The following is a 14046-nucleotide window of genomic DNA, read 5'->3' on the forward strand; positions in this document are numbered from 1 at the left end:
CTCTTTCCCATAGCAGAGGTCATAGGATTTCAGCCAGACCCTGCCCTAATAACTTTACAGGGAGCACACCTGTGCAAAGGCACACATTCTCACCTTGCCTCTATACCGCTATCAAGTCCCAAACTTGGTACTGGTTCACCTATCCTTCTATACCTTCTAGGACACCAACAATTTCAAATCTATCCTTATTCTGCAGAGCGTGCAAACTAATACTTCTTTTCTGAAGATGGGATGGATAAAACCCCATTTTTGCAATCTGGTGGGTTTTTTGTTTTATTTTGTTTTGTTTTTTGACAAGCATCTTGTGTTGGTTTTTTCCCCCCTCAGCCTACTAACTCCCCTAAAAGCTATCTTACTCAATTACATCAGTCAATTTACTCCCAAGAGATAGCTCCTGACACACACACACCTTCAAAGGAAGCTTTATAAACCCCCCACAAAGCCGTTTTCAAAATTATCTTTCACATTTTGGGGTAATTTACAACTGTTGCTTTAAAACCTTCCAAACAGGTGCAATGTGGCAAAAATGTAAAGTGAGGACGTAGCAGCAGTACATGTTGTCTTCATATTTTGTATTTCCGCGGGGACTAGGTTCTGTTCCTTGTTAGAATCAAGCGTCAGAAGGGAGCAAACTGGTCTGAAGGCTGTTTATCTGCCATCTCAGTTTTCTGCAACAAGCTTCTAGAAGTGCTCATCTCCCATGGTACCACTCTTCCCTGCAGCTCCCCATGACTTTGAAGAGAAAACAACACTACTTCCGTGTGGATTTAAGTTACAAGAAAGGATATGACACTGTTCCCTTTTTGTAACAGTTTCTTTAACTGTTGTTTCCCCCACCCACCCACTATAAACAAACATTAGGTGAATGGTACCTTCTGCTCCCTAGCAACAACCACCTACCTTTCCAATTTCTTATTCTCTAAAAATAAATACCTGGCCAAGCTTTTTAATTTCGATTTCACCGACAACTCGTATTGCAACATAGCACCCTTTTAAAGTTGTCTTTATAAGCACACCTCCCAAATGCTGGTAAGGTTCATCTGGAACATTTTTGGCAATGATGCATAAGGGACTTAAAATCCTTTACTTGTAGGACATCAAGATTTTTTTCTGTGTGAAAATTCGGCAAGGATTTCAGTACAACTGGGCTTCATTTTGTAGATTTGGAAAGAACTACTTAGAATCGTAACATTAATTTTAGCTTTAGTTAAGGTCTGTTTAATGTGAAGCACCCACTTTACGCTGGCAGACAAATTACCAAAGGGGCAACTAGAGAATGCATGAATGATATTGTACAGACAAGCTTTTTATTATTTATTCATAGAAAACAGTGGGTTTTGGTGTGCTGCTTTGAAAAATGTTCAAACTAGTAGAATATAATGAAAGCACAGTGAAAATTCTATTTCATTAACATTTAATCATAAATCGCTCTTTAATATAAAACATAAAATAAAAGTCTGTCATAAGCACTTAGGTATAGGGAATGGAGAAAGTCTGCAGAAAGAGGAAAGGAAATATTGCAGTGGTTTTCACTGTTCTTGTTACTGTCACCTCAGAAGAAAAAAATAAGCAAAGAAAGAAGAGTCTTCAGCTAAATCTCACAACTGATCATGAAGAAACTGCTTAGACATTTATTGAAAACTTATATTTTGCTGGCTATTATTACCAACATCTTTAGACAAGGAAACAATTATTTTAGCGAAGTCACAACAGCTCAGGAGCAGCAATCTTCATCAGAACTCTGCTACCCAAGAAAAAAAAAGCAGAACTTCTAGCTGCCAAAGCAAATTCAAAAATCTATCCCATGAAATATCTATTATCATGTTTATCTTATAACAAGTATTCTCAAATTCCCCTTGAAGGTACACAAGAGTGCTGCACAGATAACAAGCTCTTATGCACTGTAGAGCTTCAAGGCTTATAGAAGATTAGATCTTTATAAAATACTACAGACTTTCTTTTCAAGACCTCTTGTCAGAGAGGTCTTATTCCTTATTCTATAAATATAAATGCAAGACTATGCTATCAGTACTGATTTGAATAACACACTATCAATTAGCAAAATGCATCTGTAGACACAGAGGATACAGGCCACATTTTTAAATTTTTTTTTAGGTTTAGACAAACTGCACATTTCTGACATAGAACAGAACAATTCTCCTCATTGAAGACCATCTGTCAGTAACTGCTCTCTGTAAGACTTGGAGTTTTTCTGATCATATCTTCTTCCTCCTCCTCTAACAGTTCCCTCTTTACCTAACAAATGGCAGCCACCACCTGAGCAGAATCTGTACCCACAGCCCTTTACACATTTCATTGTCAAAGGCTAGAAAAACATGTTTGACTCCTGTCAACAACAGTCTTGCCATACTGGAAAATTGTTTGAGAAACAGTAGAAAATAAGCATCAATTACACTATTGTGACTTCTTTCTCCCAGCCATCATTAAAAATTCTGACAAGTCAGGCAAGAAACCAAAACTCTTGATACATTTTGCCATAAAGCAAACAAAAAAAAAAACCCAAACAAAACAAATCTAAAAGCACCTTCTCATCTGCTTTGCTTACATCCCAGGGGCTGCTCAAACAGCCAGCTCTGCAGCCTGCTCAGGAAATGAGCGTTTAGGCAACAGAGGTTTTCCCAGAGGCGAGATTTTTTTAAAGGAAAATAAAGCCCTTGGAGGATGCTTCCTTTAAGCAGCCTTCTCTGTTTTACACTGATGTGGATTGAGCATAAAGCCTCTGTTGATCACAGCTGAGTTAGGAAGGCTGAAGAGAAGCAATCCTCCAAGCAGGCAGGTTCCAAGCTCTTTTTTTTTTCCCCCAATAAGGCTCTTTGCTACCAGGTAACCTTACCAGGCATTCTTTCACTGACTTTTCTGCTGAACAGTATGACTGTGCATGGTAAGGAACTGACATTGTGGGCATTAAATGATAAATTAGAAGTAAGTGATAAGACTGTAATTCATGAACTGTGGGCCATTATCTCTTAATGCATTTGGAATCCCAGAGTGAGCAACTTGCAATTCACAAAGCAGTATTACATTGCTCTGCCCCATGTTGTGCAACAGTTCAGTAATTAGTGAGTAACGGTCTACAAACTAAACACAAAATTTCCCATTTAATCCATACAGATTCATGCCACCTCCAGAGGATGAAGGACAAGCAGACCTATCACTGTATCTTTTGGTGTCAGTCCTTTTCTTGCTAATTGTTTTTCTCTGATTGCTGCATGTTATTTTTGCACATGTAACTTTGAAAACGGTTTCTATTCCTATCTGGGCGAGTTGATTTACTTTTGTACAGCTCTACCTAATCAAGACAATCAATGTAAACTACTCTTGGCATTTTTATCTGTAGCTATTCTTAGCATTTCCTCTCTTCCATATCCTCTGAACAGACACAATAATGTGCAATAACTTTAGAAACAAAGTCTACATGCTTAGAGGAATGTGAGGTATTTCTGTCGGCCATTCATTTCCAGAAAATGCTTCAAAAACTTCTAAAGGAGAATCATCCCTTTTCTTGTTGAAGTGTATTATAAAAAATGAACCCTTAAATAAATCTGTGATTGAGTAATGCAAGCTTTAAGATTCTCTCTTCCCCCCCCCCCAGTCTTTATCAGAACTCCTAAAACCATATCTGTTTTCAGTTAAGTCTCACGACAAATCTGATTTTGAACTTATGGTGACTTAGGGCACTTATTTCATATGCTTGTTGCTCAGTTCACATTATTTAGCCTTACTTGGTGCAACCAAAAAAAAAACCCCAACTCCACTAGTTAGCTCACATCACAATTTCTTGTAACATCTATCCAAAGGAACATGACATTTCATATATAGAAGAAAGGCCTCCTGAAATTTTGCATTCACTTTGTCTAGCAGTTTGGCATCATCTTCAGACTTACTACATTGCAGTACAGATTCCTGACACTCCATCACTATAGATTATTTTTTTGCTAGATCTGCTGCCATGCTATTTGTTTCCTAGAAATTTCTAACTAAGGCTTCCAACTAATAGCTTCCTTTGGACCTTTCTGGACAAGAATATTTAAGTACTTTTGCTTGTCTACTTTTGGTGGAAACTTCATTTGACAAGATAAGAGTGTGATACACTGGTAGGTTTATCAGCAACCTTCTGTGGTCTAAAGAGATACTAATTAAAAAGGAGATTCTTAGGCATTTGACTCAAAGCATGTGAGCAACTGAATAGTCTTCTGGGACATAGAGATGTCCATTTTCCATATGTTATGGTTACAGTCACATTATGCAGGTACTGATGCTGGTAGCTACTGTCATGCTTATGATGCTCATTTTCTTATCAGACTTAAATTTTTAATTATTTTTTTTTTGTAATCATGTAAGAAACAAACTTCACTAGCACTTCAGTCAGTTACAAAACATGCTAATTTTGAAATGTGCAATTATAGTTTGATACAAGACTGGCAATGACAGATATTCTTAAACCTGTCCAGGGTGCTCCTGTAGACTCCACTTTCATTTGCTCACATTTTAACCATGCTTTCAATGTCCAAGTCTGCTTTAGGCTGGCAAAAATCAGGAAGTTCCAGCTGAAACCAGAGTTACGCTGGATGCTAGAATGAGCAACAGTACCCCTTGGGAATGAACTGCAAATCCCACTGATACTCCCTTTGTGCATTCTGAATGCCTGAGAACAACAAATACTTACAAGTATTTATGAATTAGACTTCAGGTGGTTTGGTGTCCAAGAACAGTGGACACTTCTGACAACTATAGCTATTTCTCACCGTGATGTGGAAGAAAAAAAATAATTTATATATGAATATAATTTGTGAAAGAATGTACCACAGACAAGTGTCACAGCAAATCTTATATTACAATCAGTATCTTTACATTCAGCAAGAGATTTCTATTATATGCCATGAAAAATAAGGTCTTGTGCTACAATATGAACAATGAGTTTAAAATGAAATATTGAACAGCTGCTCATTTCATGAAAACCCTCCATCCAGTGTAACAAATGATAGAGGAGTCATACAGAAAGAATAGTTTGCAGTAATGCAATTAAAACCCTTATCATAAAGTACATGCAAAATGGCTTAAGCAGCGCCTTAATTTGATGCTTTCTTAACTTCTGACTGCGTAGCCCATATATGGTTTTTTAAAGTTGAGAATTTTTTATTCCTGTAATTAACAGTAGATCTTACACAGGGAGAACTTCCTTCATCATCCAGCCAAAGGGCATGTGACAAAGGACTATATAGTATTCTCAAAGCTCATTTGTATGGGGCTGGAATTTCTCAGTCTGGGCTGCCATTTTTCCCACTTTACGTTCACAAACTCCCCTCTCGATCTGCGGTAGCGTATGTTTGTGGTAGGGAGGGACAGATGCTCAATCTCAACAAAGATCAATGTGGCTCCTGGGAGCACCGTAGCATCTTTTCTCTGATATTAGACTTTGCTATCCTGAGGCTGTTCCTATGTGGCAGCTTAACAGGTTGCTAGTTTGTCTTTAAGATAGCTCTCTTTATCTTATTTTTTAAAACAAGAACGTATATTTAAAAGACATACCTGTCCAATAATAAGGGGGACTACAACAGTCATGAACAGCTGCGAGAATATAGATGTAAAAGGCACAGAGGAGGATGATCCAAGCTACAAAATAAAAAGATACCATTAATATTGCACTTTTTCTGAGTATTTGCAAATTTCATGCATAATATTACACATTAGTATACATTTTACATTAAGCATAAAAACTTAGAAGTATGTGCATGAACTGTTTAACTGTTAAGTCCAAATAAAGCATTTGGCATTCCAGAATAACAAAACTAAAACAATCTCTGCTTGACTATTTTAAAACCTGCTACATATATATATGCCGAGTAAACTATACAAGCATTTGTAGGATAATAATCTAAAAAGACAGTGAGTGAATCTTCCTAAACAAACAGTTAGCTCAACTAACCTTACCATTTATACAAACAGCAAGCAACAAAATTTGCTGTGGTTATTGCAACCAATCAATCAATACATACATAATAGTGAAAAGATGATGAGAGTAAATTACATCGCACTGAAGATTTCACAGATCCACTTTATTTTATATTTTGCACTTCACTTTAGAGATCCTCAGAATTATGATAGAATTCAGAATCTTTTCAGCTCCATCTAAATGATGCTGATTTCCATTCTCACATATGTAATTCTCTTAAATTATACTCAGACTGCATTATACTTTTTACACTTTTTTTCCTTTCAAAGCTACCTGCAGGTATGATAGACAAGGTGATCATACAATCCAACTACTTCCTATAACTCTGCCTAGAAAAATCAACATATGGCCATAAAAATGGGTTTGGCATAAAACCAGTTTCTTCAGAAATTCCAAGAACAGAAAAATAAAAAAATTCATGTAATGAAGTATTTACTTGATTTAGAAATGCACAACTGCAACTTTTACCTACTGAAAATAATCTGATGAGAAGATGCTAATTATACCACTTTTCCAGTGGTTTACATGTATATGCACTGCCTTTTGTAAATGCCACTTGATTATTCACTGCTTGGGAAAATGATGAGCACACCTACAGGGCTGTCTTTGTTGGTTCATGTAAATGGCACCAGAACTGGGAAACAGTTCAAAATGGAATTAACTTCTGACACTAGGAAATCACAGGTCTTGGAGTGTTGCTTGGCCAGCTTAGAGTTTAAGAGCATGGAACCAGACCAAACCTATTTTCTTTAAACGTGCTCCATCACTTGCTTTCGTAAGTCCCTTTCTGAGGGCAGAGAGCCTTGGGATATGGCTGTTTACTATGAACTACCTTAACTGGCAACATCAGGTTGCCTATGTAATAAATTACAGCATCTCATCCCCATCACCTCCAATTTTAACAATGTGGGCACATAAGACAGTTGGTATCATGTTCAGGTTCCCTCCATCACCAAGATTTTTGGTCTGCAAGTAGGGTATAAGTGAGAACACCAAGATTAAGGAGCCCAAATTTTCCATGGAGTCAAGAATGAGAAGTAAAGGCTTCATTCAGATCACCCACATGAGTACCTAAGTCAGGCAGTACAGCTACTCCATTCCCAAAGGACACGGGGCTCTCTGCCCGATTCCTTGCAGAAAGTGGAGCAGAAAACTCCACCATACCACTCATGATCTCCTTGTTTTAATTCTTGTTCGGAGCTTCTGAAATTTTAAAAGGTTCATAGTTTTTCAAACTGTATTTGGACTTATTTTTTGCTACATGTGGAGGAGCTAAAAGCATTACTTACTGCGTATTCAAGGAAGCTTTTTCAAGTGAAAGTAAAGATTTTTAAACTTTAAAATCTGCCTGGCTCTCAGAGGAGTGAATCTAACAAAGAAGTCTGCATGCCTGGCCCCCCTGCATAGCTTCACAAAACTGTGACACTCTGTCAGTGGCTCTTTTAATAAAAACATTGATTGGACTTCTCATGCTACTTTATGCTCAGTGGATGGATAATCAGTTTCTGAGTCAGGAATGAAAAAAACTGAATAACAGTATAACACACTGCTGAAAAAGGCAGCAATTCAAACAGCAAGAGTCTTCCAAGCTTTGAAAAATGTTACTTCGAATGTAGGGTCTTCAAGCTATTGTGGATTCTGAAGTATTTGGTATATATAAGGCAATGTTTTGGTTTAGATGTGGGGTTTTTTGGGGTTTTGGTTGGTTGGTTGGTTTATTGCATAATTAGAAACTGAATTACAAGTACTGTGCTGGAACACTGAATCAATTTACCTGGGAAAAGTAAAATTTTATTCTTCAAAGAAACAATCTTCTATATCAGGATTATCAGCCCACCCACTCATCTCACTGTCATCTGGACCACCAAAAGGCCACATTTCAAGTAATCATCTCACACTGATTGATTTTAAACAAAACAGAAATCCACATATCCATCATTAACCCTCCTTTTGTCCAGAGGAGGTGAGTTCTTCAGCTATATCTGGTTTGTAACAGAAAAAAAGCCTTTCCTTCTTGTAGAACAAGTCAAGTTTTTCTGCTTCTAGTATTACTCCTCTCCTGGATGATCATATGACTGCACTATTTTTGGATCTGTTACAGTTGTGTAGTTGAGAATCATATTATTCTGCCAGTTTCCAGCACCTTCACTGTTTTCTACAGAATAGAATATTGTCATTGTTATGACAATAACTTTAGTGGACAGGTTTTTTTTATCAGAATGTATTTGTTAGACAACATCTACAAAAAAACCTGTCCACTAAAGTTATTATCAGAATGTATTTGTTAGACAACATCTACAAACTCTTGTAACACCCTAATCTTAAATCTATTCCCAGAGAAAGACACAGAAGGAAAGTGGTTCAAGAAAGAAAAGGCAGAACTTCTCAATCACACAGATAAAAGAGGTTTTAACCCAGAATCTGGACATACAGTGGCTAATCATGAGGAATCACAAGTCCTAAAGGACCCATGGCTATGGAGGACTAACCTGACCAGGACTGCCTCAACGTTTTGTAATATGCAAGCTCACCAGGTTCACAAGCATGTCCTGTGGATCCTCAGACACTACTTGAGTTTCAAGCTTCCTTTGAACTTGGGTACATTCATTACATCCACTTAGACTGAGAAGTGAGGAACAATGGCAACAAAAAGCTTTGCATAATGCTAATCAAACCTTCCTACAAATTTACAAATACTCTGAAAAAAAATTAATTTTCTCTAGATTTCAGTCAGATCAAGCTAAGTTCCATATTACATTTGCTGTGACAAAACATTTTTTTAAAAAACACCTAGATGATCTGCACTGCACCAAAATTAGCATTATGCTAACATGTCTGATTTGGCTGACCTCCTTGTTATAGTAATCTCCATGCCTAAAAACAAACCTTTCTTCACAAGCAAACAAATAGAAGCAGTACTGTAAGAACTACTGTAAAATCATAATAGACTCAAACTGCTGATTTATAGATATAAAAAATAACCTGTTTGGAATCTCTTATGAAAATAAAATCATAGAAGCATAGAATGGCTTGGGTTGGAAGAGACCTGAAGGATCATCTAGTTCCACCCCACCCGCCATGGGCAGGGACAACTCCCACTAGACCAGGTTGCATAAAAGCCCCATCCAACCTGGCCTTGAACACTCCCAGGGAGGGGGCATCCTTGAGCAACCTGTTCTAGTGTCTCACCACTAAATAATTTCTTCCTAATATCTAATCTAAATCTATCCTCTTCCAGTTTAAGGCCATTACCCCTTGTCCTACAAGCCCTTGTAAAAAAATCATTCCCCAGCTTTCCTGTAGCCCCTTCAGGTACTGGAAGGCTGCTGTAAGGTCTCCCCAGAGCCTTCTCTTCTCCAGACTGAACAACCCCGACTTTCTCAGCCTGTCCTCATAGGAGAGGTGCTCCAGCCCTCTAATCATCTTTGTAGCTCCCCTCTGGACTCACTCCAAGAGCTTTATGTCCTTCTTATGTTGGGGACTCCAGAAATGGACACAGTACTCCAGACAGGGTCTCATGAGAGGGGAGAAGAGGGGAAGCTGAGACAGTAATTCCTACATAACATTTCACAGCAGTCTAAACAGAGCTGGCAGGTCACTAGGATATCCTTCCTACTCCACTGCTTTAACAGCATTCACATGCAGAGTGTTCAGATACCTTGGTAAGCAAAACAGAGAAGCTGAGTAAAAGATGCCAGCTCCCAGCAACTGAACAAGAGTCACTGTACTGAAATTGTCCATCTCTAACGGGTGTTAACAGCAGGAGAGGGAAGGGAATGCATATCACTGAGAACAGAGCTTCTATATTAAGAGAAGAAAGAGGGTTTGGCATTTCAAAAACAAATAGGTTTCAGTTTCCTAGCACTGGCAGAATCGAAGGCGTGAGAAAGAATTTATTTACATTTTAAAATAAAGCTTTTAATTCTGCCTATCAAAAACTGCAAGTTGTCTCTTACCTCAGAGAAAGGCGCTAAAGGTACAACAGAGATCACGTTCACTGCCTTGGCAGTCATGCATTTTAACAAATGGTTCTTTCATTGTTATTTTTAAAAAATAAAGGCAGACATAAGTCTCTTGTACTATCAAAAAAAAAATTTAAAAATGTTCTGGCCTTATGGTATGTTTTGCAAATTCTTACATATTCTATATGCTTCTGTGGCCATGGGACTTGATTTGGAACAAACACAAAAAACCCTAGCTGTCTACATAAACCCTCCAGTTTTGTTTAAAAAAACCAAACTCACAACAACAACAAAAAAATCTGTTTCATAATCAGAATTGTAGAAAAAAGAAAGCTGGTAATCTGTTTTGTTTTTTGTTTTTGTGGGTTTTTTTGTGTGTATTTTTTTTCTGGCTTGAGCAAGAAAATATATTGGGGTTTTCCTTGTTAAAGTGATCACAGATGCTTAATCCTGTTCTGGGTTCCCCTATGTCACATTAAATGCCAAGCCAATCCAAACATACCTGTTGATTTGAGAGCCTTTTATAGAGCTATAAAAATAACCATAGGTATTGTCAATCTGGAATATAACAGAGCTACTCTTCCACTTCACCATGATACAATGACTTCGAGAACTAATGTAAAGAAATGAGATCAAGCATACAATCCAAAGCCAGCTAAATAGCAGTTAGATGATTAATACCTTTGCAGAGCTGAGACTTAAGGACTAGTATCCAAAAAGTCTGCTGCAAACAAGAGGGTGACTAACTGGAAAGAAATACATTACTAAATACAAGATAATCAAAACCCATGAGTGTTATATATAAAAGGCAGCTGTGATATAACAGAAGAAGTAAATCAATCAAGATAGGGGATACCTGTGACATTGCACAAGGCCTGGATAAGCCGTTGTGAAGAACACTGCTCTGCTGTGCACAACTCTTTGTACCCAGGCTAAAGAAGGAATTAAAACTGGAGAAGGCGCAGAAAACACCTCAGAATAAAGGATTTGGGTTGTTTTGTTCTGGTTTTATGTTGTTTGGGGTTTTTTTGTGTTTGTTTTTGTTGGGTTTTTTGTTGTTGTTTTTTGTTTGGTTGGGTTTTTTCTAGTTTATGTTTTAAAGATTAGCAATGCATGGCTTCTTTAGCTGACTGACGATGTACACTACGTTTGAGCCAGGATGATAAATTTCAGAGAAGTGCTATTCAAGTGTATTGATAACAATGGCAACAAAGGCAAGTGGGTGACACGTGTCACAAGTGTTCTACTGGAAATTAGGTTTCTGCTCATCAGAGACACAAGTTTCTAGCATGGCAACTGTGAAGCGAGAGTAAAAATCCATACTTTTCTGTTGAATTATGTCCAGTTTTGAGGTGAATTGCACAGCATGGAAAAGAGGTGGACTGGGTGAGTTGGAACAGGATCTTCCTGCTATCCTGGTTCTGTGATTCTGTTAAGACATGTGGTTAACTTCTGCTGTGTAGAAGTAGAATGTGTACTTAAAAGTCTCCCCTAGAATTGTATAGATGCAAATTTCAAGAGAAAACCAAGTAGGAAAGTAAATCCTCCACAGAAACTCTACATACTTTAGACTCCTCCCTAGACAAATGTACAGTATTTTGTAAGCGTGTGTGTATGTGCAGCAGGAAAAGAGATGACCCCCAATATTCTCTGACTGTTATTTGTATGCAATTTATATAACAAAGCCATAAAAGGTGGATTTGAAAAAGGAATAAAAAGCAAATATTTCATGGCAGTCACAAAATTTCTGGTTAATTGAAAAGGGTTCGATCAGATCAGATCTTTCCAATTATTAAAGAGAAAGGAAACAGTGAGGTAAATAACCAGGTAGAAATGATGCACTGTAAATCTTCCACATGAATGAGTTGATCTGTTAGAAGCTAATGCACTATGCTATCCCTTCCCCCCACACTGTTACCAGCCTTTTGACACATACTAGTGAAATCCATTAGCTGCAACTTCCTTATTAACTTCCAAGGCTTTCCAGCTACTACAATATTTGCATATTTAACAATTCATTTGACTGGTATCAACTCTCATTTGCCAAGTGCTTGAGAGGAATAACAAGACATAGTGTGTAGAAAACCTGTTTGAAATATTATGTAACAACAGCTCCTTTTAATAAAAAGCTTTATCTGGAATACACGGAGTTGGAGAAGACTTGGCAAAATTTTCAGAAATGTCAACAACCTGTAAAACAGTATTTTAGTTTAAGGATTGTGAATATAGGAAAAAGCTTTTAACTTCAGTATTTCAATCAGCTTCTAGCTTCATTCACATCCTTATGCATCAGTCATTTTATTTCCATTTTCTCTGTGATACTTGCTCAGAATTTCCTTCACTTGTCTACTCCTGAATTCCTTCAGAAACACTGCTTTCTAGTACTTTGGCATTACTGCTACAATGTCACCATAAAAATACCTACTACAAAATTCAGAAATCTGAGAGGGTATCAGAGAAGAAAATATGACTGAATAAATCAAGAAAAGAAGCAAGCTGATAAAGCCTCAGGAAGATTCCATTTTGAGACACAAATGTCATGGCAATCTTCTTTGGTAAAACAGCAAACATGGGAACAGTGTGTGACAGTTACATGGAGGATTTTGCCAGGTCTATTTTAAAAAATACAAATGAATTTTGCATTGGCTCTTTAACATTCCTTGTTAACTGCTTTGCAGGCATGCTTCTGAAGACTGTGAAGTACATAACAATGTAAACCACTTATCTCTAGCATTTTCTGTGATGGCTTTCAATAAAAATACACAGCTCCGCACACCTTGACTTTTGTTACTTTGATAGTTAACCAGCTGTGCTCCCAACAGTTGAAGAGACCACATCAGTCAGGCACTGAGTCTCAACATTACAGGTAATACCAAGAAGATGGCTGACTCGGGAAATTGTATCATAAAACCTGGAGCATCAAAGGCTCGAGCAGGTGTACAGATAGCTGACTTCTTGCATTTTGATACCAAATACAATCAAAAAAATCATAACTTTGTGTAGCTTGGTAAAACAGAGCTAAATTCACATGAGAAAGGCCACTCTGCATCATCCTCTTACATGGTAGTACAATATCTGTGCTCACTTTGCTTCCAGGGCAAATCCAAGAGATGTGACTTCATTGAGGCACCAGGCTGGCCTCCATCCTGTGCATATGAACGTGTATGAAATCCCTCAATAAAAATAAAGCTGCATTCATACATATCCCTGCTTTTCATAAATATAAAGTTACAACCTAAGGACATTAGTAGGATGATACAGCTACAGCTGTTTCAGAGTTCAGTGCTTCTGAAATTGTGTCATTCAAATGAGACATCATAAAAAGATGCTGACATCTCGAGGTTATTAAAGAGATCACAGCACTTTTAACTTCACAGTCTGATGACACTTTTTGTTTAACTTTTAGTAATATAAATGTGCCCAAATGCAGTATACTTAAGACTTCAAATAACAAACTGAACATAGAGAATAAGTCACATGATAAGTTAAGATGGACAGTCATACCCAGGTGACTAACTTCCTTAGGCATTACTTAATCTGTTTGTAGTCATTATTTATTGATAGCAATATAGTTATGTGCAAAAGCAAAATTTAGTCTACCCTTCAATTTCTAATTGGTGGGTTTTTTTCCCCACATGCCTTTGAGAAAATAAAGTTTATTCCTCTGCTTTAAAAAAAATCGTGATCAATCTGTTACCTCTGGCTTTAGCTAAGTATATGACCAGACGAGAGGAAGAGAGACAGGATCCTTCTCCAAGTGCTTTGGTATCCAGCCTCCTAATCATCATTAATGAAACATTGCAGAATGTTGTGAAGAAACGTGAGCAGCATAATCCTGAAACTAACCTGAAACTGATGTATCTTACAGGGCTTTGTTTCAACACTCCCATTCACCACATACATGAACTAATCGGTTACATATAGTTTATGGGACATTGCCCATTTATAACACCTTTTCTGGAAATCTAACATATTAACTGTTAATAATAAGGGTTAACATGAGGATGATGATATTGTAGAATAACGCATCTGGAAGTCAGATTCAATAACTTCTTATTAGGGACAACGTTAATCAGAGATATCCATGGTGAAGGTGGCTATTCTTTAAAG

General features: G+C 37.4%; 1 protein-coding gene across 1 annotated transcript in view; it reads right to left on the reverse strand.

Annotated features, from left to right (window-relative positions):
- The window catches only part of SLC10A7 (solute carrier family 10, member 7), a 147549-nt gene that overhangs the window by 32902 nt on the left and 100601 nt on the right, over positions 1-14046 (reverse strand). Inside the window, exon 7 of the mRNA XM_010009001.1 lies at positions 5551-5634. Coding sequence (XP_010007303.1) covers positions 5551-5634 — 84 coding nt within the window. The remainder of the gene's footprint in view (positions 1-5550; positions 5635-14046) is intronic.

This window comes from Chaetura pelagica, unplaced genomic scaffold, assembly GCF_000747805.2.
Source record: "Chaetura pelagica isolate M959 unplaced genomic scaffold, ChaPel_1.0 scaffold221, whole genome shotgun sequence".
NCBI classification, from domain to species: Eukaryota; Metazoa; Chordata; class Aves; order Apodiformes; family Apodidae; genus Chaetura; species Chaetura pelagica.